Source organism: Notechis scutatus, chromosome 5, assembly GCF_049901735.1.
Source record: "Notechis scutatus isolate UNSWTSFEM ecotype Mainland chromosome 5, rNotScu1.2, whole genome shotgun sequence".
In the NCBI taxonomy this organism is placed as follows: domain Eukaryota; kingdom Metazoa; phylum Chordata; class Lepidosauria; order Squamata; family Elapidae; genus Notechis; species Notechis scutatus.
In genome coordinates this window covers 63,382,056-63,406,657 of record NC_142013.1, presented here as the reverse complement: position 1 = coordinate 63,406,657, position 24,602 = coordinate 63,382,056, and the positions used below count along the sequence as shown (strand labels likewise).

The 24,602-nt window shown below is 40.7% G+C and overlaps 1 protein-coding gene across 7 annotated transcripts in view; it reads right to left on the bottom strand.

Moving 5' to 3' along the window:
• The window catches only part of DMD (dystrophin), a 1,185,061-nt gene that overhangs the window by 496,590 nt on the left and 663,869 nt on the right, over positions 1 to 24,602 (bottom strand). For all 7 annotated transcript variants that reach the window (XM_087966867.1, XM_087966866.1, XM_087966869.1 and 4 more), the window contains exon 50: positions 23,938 to 24,140. In XM_087966867.1, the coding sequence (XP_087822993.1) occupies positions 23,938 to 24,140 (203 nt within the window). The remainder of the gene's footprint in view (positions 1 to 23,937; positions 24,141 to 24,602) is intronic.

Below are 24,602 nucleotides of genomic sequence, written 5' to 3'. Positions count from 1 at the left end.
TGAGGGGCCGAGTAGATGTGGGATTCCGATCCCCCACCAACCCAGAGGAAGAACCCCCAATGCTCCGAGGGGACCTGAGCCAGTCCGAAAGTGATCTGGAAGACGACCCGCTGGTAAGCAATCCAATTGAACCAATCACCCTACCCCTGAGACTGTTTATCCCCAGCCGAGGGAAGGGGGAGGAAGTTGCAGCGTTGCTGGATTCAGTATGCACCTGATGCCTAATAAATCCCTCCCTTGCAGAAAAATTGGGGATCCAACTGAAAGAAATGGAAAATCCCATCACTTTCTGCCAATTAGATGGAACTATAGCGGGAGGGGGGAGCCAGCCAGGTTTACCACAGAACCATTGAAAATAAGACTAGGGAAACATAGGGAAATGCTCACATTCATTGTAGCCCCAGGAATGGAAGAGCCGTTAGTCCTAGGTCTCATATGATTGCAGAAATGGAATCCCAAAATAAATTGGAGGACAGGAACCATACAATTTAAGAGACGTAATATTTGCAAATAGCTCAGAGGAAAGGATAAAGAAAGGGACAGAGAACAGAGAATCAGCCATGATGGCTGAATCCATTAACATCCCCAATGAGTACCAGGATCTGGTCCAAGCATTTAGTGAGGAAGCTTGTGATGAACTCCCACCCCATCGAGCCACAGACTGTGCTATCGAAATCCTATCAGGGGCTAAACTCCCAAAACCACAAATGTACTGCATGTCCCCAAGAGAACTGAAAGAACTCAGAGCATTTATCGATAAAAATTTAAAAAGGGGTTTCATTAAACCTGCCCGACCAAAAATAGCTGCCCCAGTGTTATTCTGCAAAAAGAAAGATGGCTCCATGCGTGTGTGAATTACAAAAAATTGAATGCAATTTGGATAGAGAATATGTATTCACTCCCCCTCATGAAGGACATGTTAGCCCACTCCTCGAAAGGAAAATATTTTTCAAAGTTAGACGTATGAGAGGCATATTACCGCATCAGAATAAAGGAAGGGGGTGAGTGGAAGACAGCTTTTAACACACCATTGGGATGCTACCAATTTAAAGTGCTCCCCTTTGGACTGCAAGGAGCACCTGCCGTGTTTATGCAATTGATCAATGAAACCCTTCATGAATTTTTATATAAAGGGGTTCTAGTTTATCTTGATGATATTTTAATCTACACGGAAACAATGGAAGAACACATCAAGCCACTCCATGCAGTCCTCACAAAACTCTTAGACGCTAAACTATATGCAAAACTCTCTAAATGTGAATTCCACCAAGAAAAAATTGACTATTTGGGGTATATAATATCCCACGAGGGAATAGAGATGGACCCATAGAAAGGAAAAAACTGTACTGGACTGGGACCCACCGCATACCCGCAAACAACAGCAAAGCTTCCTGGAGTTTGCAAACTTTTATCACCAATTCATTCCAGCTTTTGCAAACATCGCCCTCCCTATCACGAACTTGCTAAAAATGAAAGGGGGGGGGGGAAAGAAACCCAAACCAAGGCAACCCCTTATCTGGACAATGGAATGCCAAGTGGCATTCGAGAAACTCAAACGTCTATTCTCAGCAGAACCAGTCCTTAAGCACCCAGATCCCGAACAACCTTTTGTCATCCAAGCAGATGCTAGTGATGTTGCAGTTGGAGCAGTCAGACAATTACTACCATGCGCTTATACATCCAAAAAACTGACAGAAACCGAGCAAAGATGGGCCATATGGGAGAAAGGGACATATGCTGTGCGGTGAGCAATGCTCACATGGAGACATTTCCTGGAAGGAAACCAAATCCCCTTTGAAGTATGGACTGATCACAAAAATCTGGAAGCCCTGAAAAATCCATGGAAACTCTCCGAAAAACAAGCAAGGTGGGCTCAATACTTTAAACGTTTTAATTTCACTCTCAAATATTTTCCTGGGAGAAAGAACTTCTTAGCAGATGCACTGTCCAGAAAACCCCAATACAACAGCAAAAAGATTGAGGTTATAAAATCGATGATCCAACCGACCCAACTAGCAGCCAAAGTAATCACCCGGGCACAAGATGAAAAAGAATCATCCCTGACTGAAGACACAACGACGCCAATATTTAAGGAGGCACTACTTAAGGATGACTGGCCCCAGGACAACAAAAACACTTGTTTAATCAAAGATGGACTGGCTTGGGTAGAGAACAAACTTTATGTCCCTGCAAGCCAGAGAATGGACCTCATGAAATGCTGCCATGACTCCAAAATAGCAGGACACTTTGGGTTTGTAAGAACTCTGTACCTCATCAAAAGACAATTTTGGTGGCTGTCCCTCAAAAAGGACATTGAAAGCTATGTTGCAAGCTGCCTCACCTGTGCTGCTGCAAAGAGAAGACAAGGAAAATATCCTGGACTTTTACAAACAGTAGCAGACCCTTCTTCTCCCTGGAAAGAGATCTCTATGGACTTTATAGTGGAGCTTCCCGAAAGTGCTGGAAATACTGTCATTTGGGTTGTAACTGATCTTTTTTCCAAACAGCTTCACTTTATTCCATGCCAAAAGATCCCAACTGCCAAGGCATTGGCAAAGATGTTCCTAATACATATTTATCGCCTTCATGGATCTCCCCAACGGATTATCTCAGATAGGGGTGTTCAGTTCACATCCAAATTTTGGCGGGCGTTTTTAAACCTATTAGGCTCCACCCAGGGGTTGTTGTCAGGAAATCACCCCCAAACTGACGGATTGATGGAGAGAGTGAACAGCGTATTAGAACAATATTTAAGATGTTTTATTAATCACCAAGAGGACAATCCTTTTGCAGAGGTAGAATACAATAACTGAGTCCATAGTAGCACGGGGTTCACCCCATTCCAGGTAGCCACAGGCCAAGAATTCAACCCTATGCCAGAACTACCCACCAAAGATCCTGAAATCCCCTCCCTTAAGGAGTGGATGGATAACTTACAAGCCATGTGGCCAGTGGTAAGATTATCTTTACAGGAAGCTAGAGCAGTTTACAAAACTCAAGCAGACAAAAAACGTTGCGAACCTAAACCTTTCAAGATTGGGGACTGTGTATATTTGTCCACAAAATTCTTTAAATCATTACAACCCTTTAAGAAATTAGGACCAAAATTCATTGGCCCATTCCCCATCTCCAGAATTATTAACCTCGTGACGGTAGAGCTTCAACTTCCAAAAACACTTAGGCAGATTCGTCCAGTATTTCACTGCAGCTTGATCAAACGAGAAATCACTTCAAACCTCAGACCCCCCCTTCCCACACCTCCAACCCCCATCATGGTACATAGGAACAACATTTTGAAATTAAAGATACCCTTGATTCACAGACTTCTGGTTTGCAGGGCTTCGGCGACAGGCAGGAATCCGCAATCGTGCGCGGTTTCTGCCTGGGCTCGCCGCTGGAGCGCCCCGAGCCAACTGGTTTTGGGGCTAAGTCACCCCATAGAGGTGGTGAAGAGGGGGGAAGATCGCCAGCAGGGTTGAGGAGAGCCGCACCTCTCCTCCACAGCTGGTCAAACTCCCTTTCCCGAAGGCGGTAGGAAAGAAACACTCAACCAGAAAGAAGCACTCAACCAGAAAAGAAAGTGCAGGAGGAAGATAAGAAGTGAAAGTTTTAGCTGACCGGGATAAAAGGCAACAACTAAGGTACCCTGGAATTTAAATTTTATAAAAGATAACATCGGTCCCAAAGAAGAGTCGGAAGCAGCGAAAGAAAGTGAAAAGGGAAAGTTTTTTTCTTCTTCTCTCTCCTTCCTCACATTGACAATGAAGAGAGCTGAATAAGAAATTGGAAAAATCCGCTTTGGCACCAATAATTAAGCTAAAAATATAATTAAATGCCAAAGGGACAATAAAGATTTCTGGACACTAAAAAATCATTTTTGTCTATAAGTAGGAAGGGAGAGGAAAAGAATAAGGGCAGGATCTGGAGGGAGGAGACTGCCTGGACTTCAAAAGAATTTAATGTAAAATCTCAATAAGACTTCTAAAAGATATATTTTAACTGGAACTTTGTAACTAAATACTAACCCCAGGAAGAGAAAATGAAAAAAGAAGAAAGTGTAAAAAGAAACAGCTTGTGTGTATTTGGATTGCTTGGTGACTTTGGGATTTTTGGATATTATATTTGAATGACTAAAAACAATTGGGTGGTTGTTTAAAATTTTTTACAATGGCACTATCTCTGGATGAACTGAAAATGGAATTTAAAAAATATAAAGAAGAGACATAAGAAGGGAAGAGCTCCTTTGGCTCCGTTTTTCAATTCTTAGAAATGGCGATTCGTAATTATGAGAAACAACAAGAAAAGACTGCGCAACAAGAAGATTGGGACAAAGAAGAAGCCATCTTTAATGAACAAGTAACTCCATTTGGGGAAGAAAGGGGAAAGGGGGGGAAAGAGAATGGAGAATTTAAGACTTAAAAAAACAACCAAAAAAGGGAAAATAATCTGAAAAGTGGATATAATGTGGGAAAGCAACAGAAAAGGGGAATACAGAAGGGGGAAATGGAGGTGGAGAGACAGGGGGTAAAAAGGGGAGAGAGAAGAAGAAAGGGAAGAAGGAAAGGAAGAGAAGTTACAAAGGTTTGGAGCAAGATGTAAAGAAACAGGATCTATTCAGAGATAATGGGGGAAATCTAACTGAAAAAGGGATTCTGTGAAGGCACATAAGATGGTATTGTTATATTTGTAATAGAAATAATGTTAGAAAATTGGAAACAACATATGATTAAAAAGAGGGATAAAATAGTGTAATTTAGTGAAATTTTTGTGAACAAAATAAATGAAATAAAATAAATGAGAGAATTGAATTAGGAAGGAACGGGAACATTTTAATTATTCAATGTTTTATAAAATATAAGTGAAGTGGGGGGGAAGTAACTATGGAAAGTTTATAAGTGTTCCCATAGAAGTGTGATATTTATTTGAAAAGTAATGTGTAAAATGTTAAGATTTAAATGAATATTAATATTAATGATAGAATTGAATTGGTATGGATTGTTGTTCTAATTATATTATATATTTATAATTTTTTCTTTTTTTAAAATACAGTATGTAATTTTAGAAAGTGCCAAGCAGAATCCGAATGGAAGTTATGTATTATATTAAGTGTTATAATTTTAGGAAAAAGATATAAAGGCGTCATACTTCAATCTGATTACAGGAGAAATTTTGTTTAATGAAAAAAGATAGCAGACAGTTGAAACAGGACAGACAAAGAATATAAGTACAATGATTTGAATTGAGATGAAATAAATGAAATAAAATTAAGAAAGTTAAAAGAGGGGAGAAGCTATATTGAAAACGTAGAATAGTAATAAGATATGGAATGGAATATAAAAATGAGCACGAACTGGAATTTGTGTCTGTACGAAGAGATGTAACCCGGGACTATGCTGCTTTCAAAAAAGATGTTTTATGTCTTTATGTTTTATGTTTTGTTTGTTTATGTTTGTTTTCAAAAATCAATAAAATTTTCAAAAAAAAAAGATATCCTTGATTCACGCACGCACCATGGATCCACACAATACTTAGTAGCTTGGAAATACCTTCCTTTCTCAGAAAATGAGTGGGTAGCCAAACAACACGTAAAAGCACCCACATTACTACATAGGTTCCACCAAAACTACCCTGATAAACCATGCTGAATTGCAAATGTAATGCATGATTTTTGTTTTTTTCCAGGTAGACCTATCTGTTTTTTAAGGAGGGCAGGATGTCAGATCCGTGTATCTGTCATTTCTTCAGTGGAAGAAGAAAAGGGGGGAGGGGAGGCTGATAAAGAAATTCTTTCTTGTTGTAACCTGAATATATTTAATCTTATATTGAATTTGTATAACCCACACATGATACAATGGAGGGAGAAAAGCCAGATGGCCAGAACTATCACCTCTGAGAGGCACAACCAGGAGATGAAAAGGGCATAAAAATTCCACAGTGAGATTGTACTTTGGGAATCTCTTGAATAGTTCATTCTAAAAAGGGGGTGGGGGGAAATTAGGTATGCCCTGGGAAACTGTGAAAAGATCGTTCCTTACAAGAGGGGTGGGGAGGAATTAACACACTGGCTTTTGTTTCACTAAATACACATTGAGATAAGGGGAGGGGTTCTAAACTCCCTTATGTATCCCTGTATGCCTGAGAGACCTCAGACGCTGTTTTGAACTCCTACAGGAATTGTCTCATCTCAAGAAAGGATTCATTTTTGATACGTTTTGATACTTTTTCAGAAGTTCATTCTAGTTGAGTGAATGGGAAAAGTTCTGTAGCCTGACAATATCATTCTTTCTTCTTTGGATGAAACTTATGATGATTATGTGTCTTCACTGGAAGGTTTAAACAGAGATGAACTTACACTGACTGGCATAACTGGAAGACTGTTAGAAGAGTCAAGAAGAAGGCAAGATAGAAATCAACTGAGAGAAAGACAACCACAGGAAGAAAAACTGTCTTCAACTGCCTATATTGTTAGGAAATGTTTTTCTTGTGGGGTAAAGGTCATATAGCCAGATACTGTAAAAAGGGTAAGAAACAGAATGCTATTAATATACAGAGAGCTTATAAAGATGTTAGTTTAGCCATATCAAGTACAACTACAACTGTAAACCATGATATATGGGTAGTTGACAGTGGAGCATTGCAGTGTATAACTAAAGGTAAATAGAGGTTTGTTAAGATGAAAAAGAGTAAACACCATGTATCATTAGCTAATGGATGGAAATTGAGAGCATCTGGAGAAGGTACTGCATATTGCTCATGTATTAATGAACGTTTACCGATGTTATATGTACCTAGACTGATATTTAACTTGCTATCTGTAAGAGCAATGGTAAAAGCAGGATTTGTTGTAACCTTTCAGGGAGATAAATGTTTAATTTAAAAACTTCTTCCAAAGCCCTTTTTCTTCTTCAACCATCTGATGTACTTACAACATTCCATGCCCACCTATTTTCCTTGGTAGGTACAGTCTGTCAATGTTGCTGCGAGGATAAAGGGCATGATTCATTGTCATTATTTTTCTGGTTTTCCTATCCATTGTTTTTAGTTTTGTTTTATTTCAGTCCACTATTAGCTGTGTATCTAATAACTGGAATTGCCCAGGTGTTGATTGCCTTGATGGTATTTTCCTCCATTGAGTTTGAACTTTAAGATCTTCTTCACTTTCTTGATGTATTCACTTTTAATCTTTTTTCTTGACTTCAGTGTGCTTGATGTTGTCAGCTTGAAGAATACCCAGGTATTTGTAGTAATTTATAATTTATATAATTTATATTGCTGCCTATTCACACATGGCACTCAAGGCGGCTTACAGGAATATAAAAATATCATATATAAAAATAAAAGAAGAAAATATTCAAAGAATAAATTAATAAAATAAAATATAATAGCCCCCCGCCACTCTCCATCCCACTCTGAGTTTTCCAGGCCCACTGTCACAACCAGATCTTTAGCACCTTCTGGAACAGTGTTAGAGGGGGGCCATTCTAATCTCTGGAGGAATGATGTTCCAGAGAGAGGGGGCCACCATGGAGAAAGTCCTTCTTCTGGATCCCACCAGATGTATCTCCCTAGGGGATGGGACCCACAAAATTCCTTGACTCCCTGCTCTAGTGGGTCAGGTAGATATGACCGGCAAGAGACAATCCCTCAGATAACCTGGTCCCAAGCCACGAAAGGCTTTAAAGGTAACAACCAGCACTTTGAATTGCACCCGGAAGCAAATTGGCAACCAATGCAGCTCCCGCAGGAGAGGTGATACATGTGCACACCGAGGTCTGCACAAAACCATGTGGGCTGCTGTATTTTGCACCAATTGGAGATTCCGGATGTTCTTCAAGGGCAGCCCCATGTAGAGTGCTTTGCAAAAGTCAAGACAGGAAGTAATTAGGGCATGAGTGACCATAGGGATTGTCAATCCAGCAAAGGGCATAACTTGTGCACAACCCGCAGTTGTGCAAAGGCCCTCCTGGCCACAACCACCACCTGTTCTTTGAGTTGGAGTCGCGAGTCCAGGAGAACTCCCAGATTATGCATAGGGTCTGTTTGGGATAGTGCCATCCCATGCAAGACCAAAGGTGTTGTGACTCACCAGCTGCCAGTAGAGCTGACAGCAGATTCAGATGATGAGGAGGTTGGGGAGGAACTTGGGCCAGTCCTGGAGTCTGGGGAAGGCTCTGATGGATGCTCTGTGTTGGAAACAGAGATAGGGCCAGGGCTGTCTGACATTGCCCAGCTGCCTTCTGAGTCGGAGATAAGTAGGGAAGAAGAACAGTTGGGGCCTGTTCCAGATGCATGTGTGTGCAGAGCTATCAGTAGAGAACAACTGAGGAACAGGCCAACTCGGGAGGAGGGGCACACGTGGATGCTCCCTGGGGAATAAATAGAGACAAGGGGAGTGGTGGTTGCAGGAGACAATAGTTCTGTCAGCCTCCAAGAATCCTTCTTCTGCTTGTCTTTCCAGTTGCCATAGAAACAGGGGGAGGGAAGAATAATTGGGCTTTGTGGGGGGAAGGGTGCTGGAGGTTTAAGTTGGTGAAATGTAAAAATTGGGATGTTTTCTTGACTATGCTTACTTGCTTGCTGTGCAGGTGTAGCCTCTTATCTGTTTAAACCAAGGTCAACTGTCTTGGAGTACCAGATGTCTAAAACATGACCTGAAGATACCCGACATGACATTATACCCATCTCAGATTGGATGGCCAGTTTGAACTACAGGGGGTAGGAACATGGGATAACTTTCTATTTGTTATTTTTGCCTCAGATCTTGTATTCTTCTGATGCTATCACTTCAATTTTCAGTAAAAGTCCTTTTCTCTATAACAATGGAATCTAAGGTTTTCTTTCTTGGATTTTGAATGGAGCCTCACCTGACAAGTTCATTTATTATTATGAAGATTTTCTTATTGTGGTTTGTGCCTCGGAGACTCCTTCCCAGGAATTAATTTACAGCTTTGCAATGGGAAGCTCTTGGCCTGGCAATTATCCAAGGACTGATAAGGTCTGTTCTTGCAATTAACCCTTGGAAGGATTATTGCCGGGACTTTTCTGTGTATAAATGCCATAAATTCACAGTAACCAAATAAAGAGGGTCAATTTGTTGGTGTTCAATGTTGAATTAATTAATCTGTTATTTGCTGGTATGGATTAATCACTCTTATTTGTTGATAATCACTCTCTAATCAATGCCGTACTTATCAATAACAATAATATTCAATATGTAATCATTGCCACTATTCAATATGATAGGCAATCAATAACTATTCAATATGATAGGCAATCAATTAATTAATAAATGTTGCTAATCATTCAGTTAGAGAACAAATCAGTAATTAAGATCACTCTGATCAATTAAACTAATCAATCAATACTAGACTGTACTAGACAATCAATCATCTAGGCAATCAATGATACAGTAGTAAATAACTATCAATCAATTATACCATACTAATCAATACATCAGTGATCAGTAGTTAATTAACTAATTATTTATTGCACCAATCAATTAATTGATAAATCAATTATTTCAGACAAACCATTATCTAATCAATGATATAGGTCTTGAGGTAATGAGGTAATGGAGGTAATGAAGTAATTGGAGGTTAGTAGTGAAAGGGCTTCTCCTTGGCTTCTTCTTAGAGCCACATGGTGTTTTTTTTGTTTTAATGGCATCCAAGTAGGCAATGAAAGGGCTTCACCTTTGTTCTCTGTTTTTCTTCTTCTTTTTTGTTTTTGTTTTGACCCTTGGAATTTTCTTTGATTTTGTGAGTATGTGATTACTTTACTTGTTTGAATTTCTAGCCAGATTGTTTTCAGGTGAGGTAGAGGACATAGGTAAAGATTTTCTGGATTTTGCTTTAGCAGTGGGGATTCTGCATGGGGGACTTGATGATGATGGTCTGGCAGTCTTAGGGATTCGGGCTGTAGGGCTTTGGGGAAGGCGGGGAAGGCACTCAGCCGTTGCATCGGGGAAGGTGTTCTGCCATTAGATCGGGGAAGACACTCTGCTATTGGATCATGGCTTAAGTGCTTCATTGGCCTCTGGGGAATGTTTATTGCTTGCAGGGGCTACAGCGCTCCGACAGGCTCTGGGTTACTCACAGGAATCCAGCACTTTTAGGAGAATTAGGAGCTACAGTGTTCTGCCTCCAGGATCAGGCCCTCCATCATGGGATCGGGCAATCTCAGGCAATTTCTGGTAGTGGCTTTAAAGGATGGTCAGCGTTCCAGGATCTAGCCCTCCATCATGGGATTGGGCGATCTCTGGTGCAGGAGGCGGCTTTACAGGATGATTTTGTTCAGGGATGATCTGTCAATCGATTTTTGATCAATTATCTTCAATGATTAGGTATGGACACTGTGAGAGCCTCACTCGTGATCTATTGACCAGCAAGAGCGAGAGCCTCACCTTCCTAGTTGGGTGCTGCAATCTCTACATCTTTACATCATTCTTGGATGGGGTCAGAGTTCCCACCCTTGGTTTTGGGCATGGGAGCAACTCTAAGACCTTGCAACTTTTCAGTGCTGTGTCCATGGCTTTCAGCATGGCTTTTGTAGGCTTTCCAGCCATGGCATGGTTGCTCTTCCTCACCAGGGTTTTTGAGTGGCACTCGGCTGTGCGGTGGCCTTCCTTCCCACATTTGAAACAAGTGGTCAAGTGTTTGCTTGCTGCTTGGCAGGCTCCCTGTTCCTCTTGGGTAGGGATCTCTTCCAGATTTCTGCCTCCTCTGCTAGGATGTAAGATGCATGGAGGCAATTTGGGGCTTTGCGGGTGATGCAGACATGGTAGAGGTCATCATTAAGGCAGTAAAACAGCTCACCGGGATATCTTCTGGCCAGTCCACAAAACAGGCCAGGTCTCAGAACTCCTTGGTGCATTCAGCCATCGGCCACCAGTATCCTTCCCCTGGTATGGGGTGGAAATGGAGATTTTACAGTATCCTTCCCCTGCCATGCCCACCAAGCCATGCCATGCCCACCAAGCCATGCCCACAGAACCGGTAGTAAAAAAATTTGAATCCCACCACATGTGTGTATGTGTGTGCGTGCGTAATAATCATAGTCCTTTACATCTCAGAATTATTAATCAATTCCATTAATCAATTCCATTTAAGTAGTCCAGGAAGCTTCTGCAAGTCAAAAATCACTTTGCTTTACTTAAGTCTCCCTTATTCTCATAATAGAGTCTCCAGTAATCATAAAGTAACTAATTATAGAACAGTAAGTGTCACCACAGTCTTCCAGATAAATGTTTATTTCTCTCATCAAAAGGTTTTTCTAAACTTGTAGGGGTCTGGTATATTCCATTCACCAGTAGATGGTGGCCTCAGCTTAGGTTTCAGTGTTGTTTCAAGTCTTATAGATTTATTTAATCCAAATTTAGTTCAATTTTTGAAAGCAAAGTCAACTATTCAAGTAGATTCAAGTAGATAGTCCAGCATTTTATAATGCCTTTTCAAAACAACGCCTGCCCAATTTGAAAGTCCAATTTTCTATGTTTTAAAATGTCTTTAGCTTTTCTTCCCTTAGTTCCTTTCTTTTGGGTCTAGGATTTTCCTGTCTGTGGTAGTTCACTGCTTTAAAAAATAGTTCTAAGAGTCTCTTTTCCTGGATTTTCCTCTTTCTTTTTTTCTTTAAAGTTAGGGTCTAAATAAAAAGGAATCTTCTCACCCAGCTCCAATCACTGTTCATCTGCACTGCTCCTGCACATTTCTTTGTTGCCCCAGCTGTTCCAGTTTTGTGGCAGCTTTGATGGCTGCCTCTTCTCCTTGTTGAGGGAGAGGGAAGAAACCCTGAGTGCAGCAGGTGAATTGCTGCTTTCCCTAAACTACAGGGTGCCTCTCTTTTCTTCACCACCCCTACAGGGTGGATTTAGCTCCTTTTGCAGCCCTCCAACAGGGAGAACTCGGCGTGGGAGCAGGGAGATCTACTCCTCACATCCAATAGCATCTGATTCATTGTAGATAGCTGGTAATTTGAAACCTTTTAGAGGGTCATTGAAGCACTTGGAGGTTTATCTGTGTCCTCAAGGTCATCTGAGTAGTGCTCCTGGTTCCTGTAGTCTGCATTTTTTCCCCTCTGGAAATCCATTCATACTCCCACACCATTCAAAGGGTATTCATCCCAAATTGTACAGCTAAAAGTCTGTAGAAATTCTCAGTCATCCAGGTCACAGTCATTGAAGCACTTGGAGGCTTATCTGTGTCCTCAGGGTCACCTGAGTAGGATGCAAGAACCAGGAGCACTACTCAGGTGACCCCAAGGACACAGATAAACCTTCAAGTGCTTCAACAACCCTCTAAAACAGTGGTTCCCAAACTTTTTTCAGTCCACCCCCCCTTAGTGCTACAAACTCATCCTCAGTGCCCCCCACCCAGGGGTGGGATTCAAATTTCTTAACAACTGGTTCTGTGGGCGTGGCCTAATTTGTGGGCATGGCTTGGTGGTCATGTTGACTGGCTGGCTGTGGCTTGCTGGCTGGGCATGGCTTGCCAGTCACGTGACCGGATGGGTGTGGCCAGGTGGCCATGTGACTGGCAAACCAAATATAAGTGGTCCTTGCTTGATGGCCGGTTGCTTAGTAAGTGTTCTAATTTATGACTGACCTCCCCAGAGCTACTTGACCTGATTTTGGAGTTTTGACAGCCTTGCGTGGACGCACAGCTGCGAAGTTTTATCAAAATATGTCAAGGTCAATGGACAGAGGCCTCATCACCACCTGAAGATGCTCACATGATCATATTCAGAACTTTTAATTGGAAGAGTCTCCTGGACTTTGGGGGGTGGGAACAATTCCATCCCTTTGTATATGTGATCTGCGCGCCAAATTCTTTAGATTCAGAATCTTCCCTGTAGCTTCCACTTTGAAATTTAGTAAAAGAAAAAACTGCTCTAACCACTGGAGTCTGAGTATTTCTTTCTTGGATTTCGAATGGAGCACAGACTGACATTATTCTGAATCTCTCCATCAACCCACCCGGAGAAAATATCAACTTTTCTTCCGAGGGGGTTTCACATCATGTCATCTCCAGCTAGTGATGAAGACAACCAGGGAGCTGTGGGGGGGGGCAGTCGATGCTGCTACCGGAGGTGCCAGCCGCCGACCTGCTAGCCAACCTTACTCTGGAAGAAGTCCCAGCCGAGAGGGTGTCGGATGGAGGGATCCCGAAACCCCCCCCTTCCTGGGATCATGGTAACCCGAAGACGGGCGAGGGAGCAGCTGTGGCAAGAAAAGGAAGAGATGGAAAGCACATTAGATCAAGCCAAACAGCTGCTCAAGGATGCCTTTGAGAAACCTCGCACAGCTCCAAGGTATGAGGGGGAAGGGGGAGCAAGTTCAGCCAGGGGAAGTCGGGCTGCCCCCACCCCCTAGTCCAGCCTATGCCAGCGCAGCAGCCAGCTGCCGCCCCGGGACCCCCAGCGGGAGGTGTGATCCCTGGAAGACACGCAGCTCTCAACCTGCCTCCGTTAGACGTGAAGTTTGGGGGGAATCCCAAGGATTTGGGTTTCTTCCTGGCACAAGTCGGGAGCTATATGGAGGAATATGAGAGAGCATTCACTTCTGAAGCAGCCAAAGTGAGATGTGTCACCAGGGCCCTGGAGGGGATAGCAGCAGACTGGATGGTGACTTTGTATAATGACAACTCCCCCCAACTGCGGAATCTCAATGTCTTCATGACTGCATTGAGGAGAAGGTTTGAGGACCCTATAGCGGAGAGAAAGGCTAGGATCAGAATGAAAACCATAAATCAAGGGGGAAGATCAGTTGCTGACTACACCCAAGAGTTCAGACAGCTGGCATGCCACATCCGAGGCTGGTCCCAGGGGGCCCTGATAGAGGCCTACAAAGATGGCCTGAATGAAGAGATATACCACATGTGCATCTCCAGAAGGGATCCATATGACCTGCAACTGTGGTACTTGCTAGCGGAGGAGGTGGAAATAGATCTGACGCGAAGCAGACGCAGAGGAGGCCCTGTATGGAGCAAACCGCTCCCCCCGCGTCTCCGAGAGGCCCCAAAGCCTCAGAAGGGAGGAGTGATGGCCAGACCCAAATCCACTGCCTGTTTTCGATGCGGGAAGGAGGGCCACCGGATTGCTGATTGCAGAGTCAAGCTGGATCCAAAGGGAGCACAGAGGGCAGGGAGGAAGCCCGAAACCCCCCCAGCTAAGCCTCGCGAAACCGGTTTAAAAACAGGGGAGGTTGTAGAGGTTGCCCCTCCGGCAGGAGAGGAGCTGGGACCTCCGACCTTCCTCGAAGAGAGTGAAACTGACTCGGAAGACGACGTCCCGTTAAGTCCTAACAAGGGGCCCATGACCATCCCAATAAAATTAAGGGTGCTCACTTCAGGGACTGAAGGGGAGACGTTGGCCTTACTAGACTCTGGGTGCACGAGTTGCGTAATTAGCATGAAAGTAGTTAAGGAGATGGGCATCAGACTGTGAACTCTAAAAATGCCCATATCCTTTTGCCAACTGGATGGATCAGTATCGGGAGATTGCCCTGCACATTTTATAATGGAACCCCTAGAGATGACCATGGGAAACCACAGCGAGACCCTATGCTTTATTGTGGCCCCTGGGATGAAACAGCCTTTAATATTGGGGCTGCCCTGGCTCCGGAAGTGGAATCCCCATGTGAATTGGAGGAAAGGGTGGATATGGATTCGCACCGATCGGCGGCCGGAAGGGGAGGAGCGATCCCATCCGATGTTTCATGAGTCAGCTTCCGCAGGTGCCGAGAGTTTGGAGGGGAGGAGAAAATCCCAAAGGAATATTGGGACTTAAGAGAGTTGTTTAGCGAAAAGGCTTCTGATGAGCTCCCCCCTCATCGGTCAACCGATTGTAGCATTGAATTTCTGCCGGGGGTGATGCTCCCGAAACCAAAACTGTATTCGATGATGCCCCGGGAATTGGAGGAGTTGAGATCATTTATCGATGAAAATTTGAAACGTGGGTTCATCCAACCCGCTAGACCTCGAGTGGCGGCCCCAGTGTAGTTCCATGAAAAGAAAGATGGCTCCAAACGCTTGGTGGTCAACTACCGAAACTTAAACACAGTGTCCGTGGAGAACGTGTTGGACCTGAGGGAGGCGTATTACCGAATCCGAATTAAAGAAGGAGACGAGTGGAAAACTGTGTTTAATTGCCCGATGGGTTGCTTCCAGTTCAATGTTCTCCCTTTTGGCCTACAGGGGGCTCCAGCCATTTTCATGCAAATGATCAATCAAGTGCTCCACGAACATTTATACAAGGGGGTTTTGGTTTACCTTGATGATATCCTTATCTATACGGAGACTAGAGATGAACATGTGAAATTGGTACGCTCGGTGCTACACAAACTGCGAGCTGCCAAATTGTATGCCAAATTGTCCAAATGTGAATTCCATCAAGAGAAAATTGACTATCTGGGATATCGCATTTTGCGCGAGGGCATCGAAATGGATCCAGAGAAGGTGCGAGCTGTGTTGGATTGGGCCCCGCCGAGGACCCGTAAGCAGCTTCAAAGCTTCTTGGGGTTTGCCAATTTTTACCGGCAATTCATCCCGTCCTTTGCTAACATAGCAATGCCCATCACCAATCTCTTAAAGATAAAAGGGGGGACGAAACCAAAGCCCAGCAAACCATTGGAGTGGTCCATGGAATGCCAAGCGGCCTTTGAAAAACTAAAGCGACTGTTCGCTGCAGAACTGGTACTGAAACATCCGGATATGGACGCCCCTTTCGTGATCCAAGCCATTGCGAGTGATGTGGCTGTTGGGGCGGTCTTACTTCAACTAAGTGAGAAAGGGACACTACAACCTTGTGCCTACACCTCCCGTAAGTTGACCGAAACTGAGAGGAGATGGGCCATCTGGGAAAAGGAAGCTTTTGCAGTTCGTTGGGTTCTACTAACTTGGAGGCACTTTTTGGAAGGAGCGAAACACCCATGGACTGACCACAAGAACTTAGGGCCTTAAAAACCCCTCGAAAATTATCTCCCAAGCAGGTTAGGGGCCCCAGTATTTCAAACGATTCAATTTCTCTTTGAAGTACATCCCGGGACGAAAATTTTTTATGGCAGATGCTTTGTCTAGAATGCCCCAATATAACAGTGTCTGTCAAGAAGTAATAAGGCAGATCATATCGACCACACAATTGGCTGCCCTGGTAGTCACCAGAGCGCAAAAGAAGAAGCAAGAAGCGGAGCTGCCCCATGAATTGACGGAGCAATTTAAGGAAGCGTTGAAGACAGATGAGTGGTTCCTGGCGAATGCGAATAACTGCACTGTTAGAGATGGCTTGGTCTGGATGGGAGCGAAATTGTATGTACCAGAGACATTGAGAAGCCAAGTGCTACAACAGACCCATGATTCCAAGGCGGCTGGTCACTTTGGTTTCGTGAAGACCTTACTCCTGGTTAAGCGGCAGTTCTGGTGGCCCTCATTGAAAAAAGACATTGAGACTTATGTAGCTAGTTGTCCAGTTTGCGCCTCAGCCAAGAGGCCTCCTGGTAAGCCACCAGGTCTATTATAGAATGTAGCCAGGCCGACTGCTCCTTGGAAGGAAATCTCCATGGATTTTATAGTAGATTTACCCGAGAGTACTGGGCACACGGTTATCTGGGTGGTAACCGATTTGTTCTCCAAACAGGCACATTTCATACCTTGCTCCAAGATTCCCTCAGCGAAATCGTTGGCTAAACTTTTCATCATACATATCTATAGACTGCATGGCGTCCCTGAGCGTATAGTTTCCTATCGAGGGGTCCAATTCACCTCGAACTTTTGGAGGGAATTTTTGAAATTAATAGGCTCCACCCAGGGCTTAAGCTCCACCCACCATCCTCAAACTAATGGGGCCTGTGAGAGGACTAACGCAGTGTTAGAGCAATACCTCAGGTGTTACATAAACTATCAACAGGACAACTGGGCGGATCTGCTGCCTTTTGCGGAAGTGGCATACAACAATTCTGTCCACAGCAGTACTGGTTTTACCCCGTTCAAAGTGGCCATGGGGCAAGATTTTGTGCCCATACCTGAGCTTCCTCGTGAAAGATCCAATGTCCAGTCATTGGACGAGTGGATATCTCAACTTCAACTCAATTGGCCAGTTGCTCGTAAAGCATTGGACGATGCACACCAGTCTCATAAGAAATTTGCCGACAGAAAGAGAGCTCCACAGAAGTCTTATCAAGTAGGTGACAAAGTTTTTCTCTCCACCAAGTATTTACAGACCACCCAGAAGTCGAAGAAATTGGGGCCTAAGTATGTGGGTCCTTTCCCAATTGAGCGAATTGTGAATCCTGTCACAGTTCAATTGACATTGCCAAAAACTCTCTGTCGAATTCATCCGGTTTTCCATGTTAGTTTGTTGAAACCCGAGCATACCTCTACATTGAGACCGACCCAGACTGATCCCCCTGTAACATTGCTGATTGAGGGTGAACAACATTTCGAGATTAAAGAGATTTTAGACTCTCGGAGATGGAGAGGTCGTCTCCAATATCTCGTAGCTTGGAAACATTTTCCTCCTTCTTATGCCGAGTGGGTAAATGAGAAAGATATTAGGGCTCCTGAACTGGTCAAAGACTTTTATACGAAGTATCCTGATAAACCATAGAAATGTATGAAATTGTTAACATGTATCTTATGTTGTTCTCTCTTACAGGGACACATGTCCTTTTTCTAGGGGGTCCGAATGTCAGCCTCAAGATCTCTTCTATACCTTTGATCCCTTCTACACCTTTTCTACTGCTATGCTCACTATTCTCTTTCGGCTGTCATTAGCAATGGGGGGGGGGGGACTGGAGGGGAAGAAAGCTGGAGGTGTTACATTCCTGTACTATGGGTGAAAAGGAGGAGGGGGAGTATACATTCTTGTCTTTAAGTTTCTGTTTCCTTGCCTAGATTTCTTTCCTTTTGTGCAGCTGCAAAGTTTTATCAAAATATGTCAAGGTCAATGGACAGAGGCCTCATCACCACCTGAAGATGCCCACATGATCATATTCAGAACTTTTAATTGGAAGAGTCTCCTGGACTTTGGGGGGTGGGAACAATTCCATCCCTTTGTATATGTGATCTGCGTGCCAAATTCTTTAGATTCAGAATCTTCCCTGTAGCTTCCACTTTGAAATTTAGTAAAAGAAAAAACTTTGCTCTAACCACTGGAGTCTGAGTATTTCTTTCTTGGATTTCGAATGGAGCACAGACTGACAGTAAGAATTGATGCCATTTTGAAGGTAAAGGGTGGTCACATCAAATATTGAATTGATTTGGATTTATCTTCTTTTCCTTTATGTTCCAGTTTGATAATTGATAAAAATAATATATTAATCTTAATTTACAACATTTTTGCACAACTGCCTAACACTTTTGCACAGTACTGTATATGATAATGGAGATATACAAAATAAATAATTAAATAAAAGCTTATTACATTGGCAAGAGATGTGTTTCCTTTCTCTTTTCTCCCATATACTCATAAAGACATCATATTTTTCCCACATTACTTTCTTGCATTATTTTCTTATCTTATTTGAACCAGAAAGGCTAGTATTATAATTGTAACCCAATTCATACCATACTCTACTCTCTGAATGAGTGGGCAGAGATGAGAAAAAGGAGAGTGGAATAAGATAATATTTATAACATGAAAAGACAAAAATCAAGATAATTGAAAGAATCTTTAAAATAAAAAATCTGAATGGTAAATCATACTTTGGATTAAGAAAACATTTAAAATGTGAGTGGAACTACTATTATAATTCATAATATTTATAATAAAAAATTACAATAATACAAAAAATCTACTTTTACAATAACTAGAAAAAATCAGCAAAGCAACAAAGATACAAAACAATTTACAACTGTCAGCAATTAATTTTAGATCTGATCCTTCCTGTTTTACATATTGCATAATGCAATTATTAAATGGGAACAGGAATTAATCAGCAAAATATATCAAACAGCATTTCTGATTATGTTTCTGACATATTTTTAAAAATAATTTCATAGTAGCTAACATCAGCTAACATAGTAGCTAACATTAACATGCAAGCTTTACAAAACTGGATTATTTATAACTTTGTATAATTTATTTTTATAAAAGTATAAAGCTCTTCTTTCCTATATAAAGTATTTGCTTTCTCTTCCTGCCAGCATAATATCATGTGTCTTTTCACCTTACATTGGAAAGATGTTCTAGTTTTATTAATCAATTCCTAGTAAGAGATTTAGAAATAATTTTGTTTTAAAAACAAACATCATTTACTCGTATTTAAATTAGATTTTTACAACATATTTATACAAGGAAGATATTATTTTAAGAACTTAAATATTCATTTAAAATAATGAACACCATGTGCTTCAGAAATATCCATATTTAAAAATGTGCAAAAAGTAAGAAAATATTATATGAACACATAAAAAGTTATAGCAATAAGCACATTCATATTTTATCATCTATAAATTGGACAGTATAAGAGAAAAAAGCCATTCCATTTGGTAAAAACAAAAAAAAATATCCATCACATTGTGTCTGAATGTCCATCAAGAGCTTACACTGGCCCAATGTCTGATTTTTTCAACATAGACCACCATGTTCTTGAATGGCTGGGTGGACTGTACATTAACATTTAAACCACTATAAGTCCATTTATATATTACATTAAGTTAGTTCCATAGATGAAAGAAATCTTCATTCAACAGGTCAGCATGCACTTAGAATTCATATGATCTCATATGTTTTAAACAAGTGATAACTTTTTAGATTAATCACAGGTAAGAAGAACCCAACCAGAAACCAAATAGGAAGAATAATTATCAACAACCATCATTTACACAACATAAACCCAAATCTTAAATTTTAAGCATAAGAGCTCTAACTCTAAGCTGTCACTTAGAGCACAAAGACAGACACACACACACACACTGTTATCCTTAACAGGAAGGGGAGGGAAGTGATAATAACTGAAACACATTAATATTGGGGGGAAATTAACTATTGAAATCTTTATGGCAAATGTAAGCTATTGCTAAAATAGACACAATTTTCTTTTTCTTTTTTTAAACAAATTTTATTTATTTTCAAAAACAATACACAAACAAACAAAACATAAAAACATAAAAACATAAAACATCTTTTCTGAAAGCAGCTTGATCCCGGGTTACATCTCTTCGTACAGACACAAATTCAAATTCATGCTCATTTTATATACCATTCCATATCTTATTGCCATTTTACATTTTCTATATAGCTTCTCCCCTCTTTTAACTTTCTTAATTTTATTTTATTTATCTAATCTCAGTTCAGATCATTATGCTTATTATTCTTTGTCTGTCCTGTTTCTAGCTATCTATTATCTTTTCCCTTTAAACAAAATTTCTCCTGTACACTGATTGGAGTATGACGCCTTTATCTCTTTCCCCTAAATTTATAACACTTAGTATAGTACATAACTTCCATTTGGATTCTGCTTAGTACATTCTAAAGTTACACACTACATTTTTTTAAAAAGAAAAGATTATAAATATGTAATATAATTAAAACAATAATCCATACCAATTCAAATCTATCATTAATATTAATATTCATTTTAATCTTGAACATTTTACACATTACTTTTCAGTTAAATATCATACTTTTATGGGAACACTTATAAACTTTCCATAATTATTTCCCCCCCCACTTCACTTATATTTTAAAACATTGTGTCATTAAAATGTTCCCATTCCTTCCTAATTCAATTCTCTCATTTATTTCATTGCCTTCCTTTTGTTCACAAAAATTTCACTGAATTACACTGAATATTTTATCCCACTTTTTAATCACATGTTGTTTCCAATTTTCTAACATTATTTCTAATACAAATATAACAATACAATCTTATGTACCTTTGAAGAATCCCTTTTTCAATTAAGTTTTTACCCATTATCTCTAAATAAATCCTGTTTCTTTACATCTTGCCCCACACCATTGAAACTTCTCATCCCTTCCTTCCTCCTTTGCTTCTTCTCCCTGCCCTTTTTACCCCCTTGTCTCTCCACCTCCATTTCCCTCTTCTGTATTCCCCCTTTCTGTTGTTTTCTAACATTATATCCACTTTTCACCTTATTTTTCCCTTTTTTGGTTGTTTTTTTAAATCTTAAAGTCTCCATTTTCTTTTCCTCCTTTCCCCTTTCTTCCCCAAGTAAAGTTACTTGTTCATCAAAGATGGCTTCTTCTTTGTCCCAATCATCTTGTTGCGCAGTCAGTTTCTCATAGGTACAAATCGCCATTTCTAAGAATTGAAAAAGAGAGCCAAGAGAGCCCTTCCCTTCTTGTTCCTCTTCTTTATATTTTTTGAATTCAATTTTCAGTTCATCCACAAGTGATGCCATTGTAGAAAAAAAAAACTTTTTTCCAAACAACCACCCAAATGTTTTTAGTCCTTCAAATATAATTTCCAAAAGTCCCAAAGTCACCAAACAGTCCAAATAAGCTGAGTCTTTTAACCCTTTCTTCTTTCTTCACTTTCTCTTCCTGAGGTTACTGTTTAGTTACAAAATTCCAGTTAAAATGTATCTTTTAGAAGTCTTGTTAGTATTTAATGATTCTTTTAAGTTCTAGGCAATCTCCTCCTGCCTTCCAAATCCTGCTCCTATTCTTTTCCTCTCCCTTCCCACTTACAGCAAAAATTTTTTTTTAAATGTTCAGAAATCCTTATTATCCCCTTGACATTTAATTATCCAGTTTAGTTACCTATTGATGCCAAAGCGGGTTTTTCCGATTTCTCATTCATTTCTGTTCGCTGTCAACGTTAGGAAGGAGAGTGAAAAAAAAAAAGCACTTTCCCTTTTAACTTTCATTCGCCGCTTGCAAGTCTTTGGGAACGATGTATCTTTTGCAAATATTAAATTCCAGGGTACCTTAGTTGTTACTTTTTATCCCGGTCAGCCAAAAACTTTCACTTCTTAACTTCCTCCTGCACTTTCTTTTCTGGCTGAGTGCTTCTTTGAGGCAGCCATTTCTGACCGCCGCTCTACCGCCTTCGGAAAAGGGAGTTTAGCCGGCTGGGGAGGAGAGGTGCGATTCCTCTCGACCCTGCCAAATCTTCCCTGTCTTCACCACCTTCTACGGGGTGGCTCCAGCAGCGAGCGCAGGCAGAAACCACGCACAATCGCGGATTCCTGCCTGCCCCAAAGCGCTGCAAACTAAAACTTCCAAATAGTCACCATTTTCATAGCAATTAAGATAACATAGTTGGCAGAAATAGCGAAATTGACCACTTTGATGAAAAAAGAAGACTAACTTTGTTTCTTCTTGGAAATCACTTTTGGATTATTTGCTTGAAACTGAAAAAAATGAAATTTTAACCTTTGGACTTAATGACTAGAGCTGTATCTGACTATAGTAGTACAATATACAATGGTATACTCCAATTCAAAGGCTTATTGTGTCATTTTCTTGAATCTGTACCAAAGAGGGAATTTTGGTTATTTTCTATAACCTTTTCCCCTTTTCTTTTTGCACACCAAATTTTGATTTTCCCCCTCTTTCCATTTTCCCCTTTTAACTTTCTTTTTTCTTTGCATTTTAACTTTTTTAAAAAATTCAATAGTTGCTTTTTTCATAGCTCTTATTTAAATGTGCAATCTTATTTCGTTCTACAAATATATAGAGAAAACATTTTCAGATATTTTGCGCTGAATGTCTTACACTAGAAAAGATAATAGTGTTTCATAACAAATCAAAAGCCAAAAAAAACCCAACACCATATAACTAAAAAAAATTGCTAGAACTTCAGGAAGTTGTGATCATGCCACCTGTAACTTTTATGCTGAGAGCATTAGATTTGGAAGAAGTAATTATTTTAAAATAAATTATTACCGTATTTTTCAGAGTATAAGACACATTTTTCCACCCCCAAAAGTGGGTGGAAATGTCTGTGCATCTTATACAGTGAACATTGCCAAAGCCCCGCCCACTCACCCGCCCACTCACCGGCCCCCACCCTTCGGCCTCTTCCTCCCAGCAATTTGCCTCCTTGCAGCAAACAGCAAACAGCCTGGTCAGCTTCAGCACAGCCTGATTAGCACAAGCAGCTGGTTGTGGGTTGGATTGGCCTCTCCACGATCAACTGTTACAGGCTGCAGGGATTGCCATCGCCTATTGCCACCTTGGTGCACCCCATTTTCGGCCTCTGCATCCTATTTTTGGCCTTCGTGTGCCCTGTTTTCCGCTTCCATGTGCCCTGTTTTCCGTTTGTTCTGATCCCCACCGCCTGGAACACATGGGGCACATGGAAGCTGAAAACGGGGCATTTGGAAGCCAAAAACAGGATGCAGAGGCCGAAAATGGGGTGTGCAAAGGTGGCAATAGGCGATGGCAGAGGCAGATTTTTTTTTCTTGTTTTCCTCCCCAAAAGCTAGGTGCATCTTAAACTTCGGAGTGTCTTATAGTCTGAAAAATATGGTAAATACATTATTTTATTAATTTTACAGTAGAGATATATAAATTCTATATTTTTTCTGTTTTACAAAGATAACTAGTCTTATTTGCTCACAAAATACTTGTTAATGGTATGCTCTTTTTAAAAATGGGGATTGAAAATGTTAAAAACTAATAATAGAATTGTAACTTTTTAAAAAAGATATTTCAACATACAAAGGCAAAGAATAATTTGCATGCATTATTTACTGTTCAACTTATATATAATTTCTCAAGATAATTTGGCATGGAATCCAAATATAAGGAAAATTGTTCCACTAGAAATAATATGTAGACTGTGATAAAAAAATTTTATTTATACTCTTTGCAAATATTTAAACACTGGAGTGAAAAAAGACAAATCAGACCTATTTAAAACAGGTTTGCTAAAAAAATTTAATTCAAAAGATTTTAATGTTTTTATATTTATAGACATGTTATTGTAGCTATTTGTGCTAATACATAGAAAAATCAGTGTCTAAATATTTTACATACCTTTTGTTTGATGATCATGTCATTGATTTCAGCAAGATCACCGACAGTAACTATATGGGATTGTATCACTCGATCCAACAGAGAAAGCCAGTCACTGAGATCTGCCCATGCCTTATTAAAATCAGCCAGGGCTGGTACCTCTAGAAGCAAAGATGATGGCATTTCTTGTTTGGAGATGGTAGTTTCCTTGGATACTAGAGTTTCTGTAACCACAGTAACACTTTGGTTAAGAAGTTACTGACAACAGGAAAGTGTGTTAATACATTTTTTGTAATAGAAATAATTTTTGTGTTATTATTTATTTCAGCTGCCCTCATTAGCAGTGTAGTCAGCTTTTTTGTTTTGTTTTAATAATTAATATGTATTATGTGATTTGGGCATAGTGATAGCCCTTGAAAATAGCTCTTTACTGGAGAGAAAGGAAGCAAAACTTAATTTACAATTAAGTTATTCTATTTCTCCATAGTCTTTTGACCTCTTTATACCTGGATTTTTTTTTATTGCTGTATCACCATGGAAAACTTTAGCTAGCTTCTGATTTCCAACTGACAAATAGTCAATATATTCTCTAGCACTATTTCCATATTGATGCGGTAGAAAAAGATGAACAGATTCAAGAGGGGCTGGGAACAAACTCAGAGTCCAACTACTTTCCCTAAGAGTAG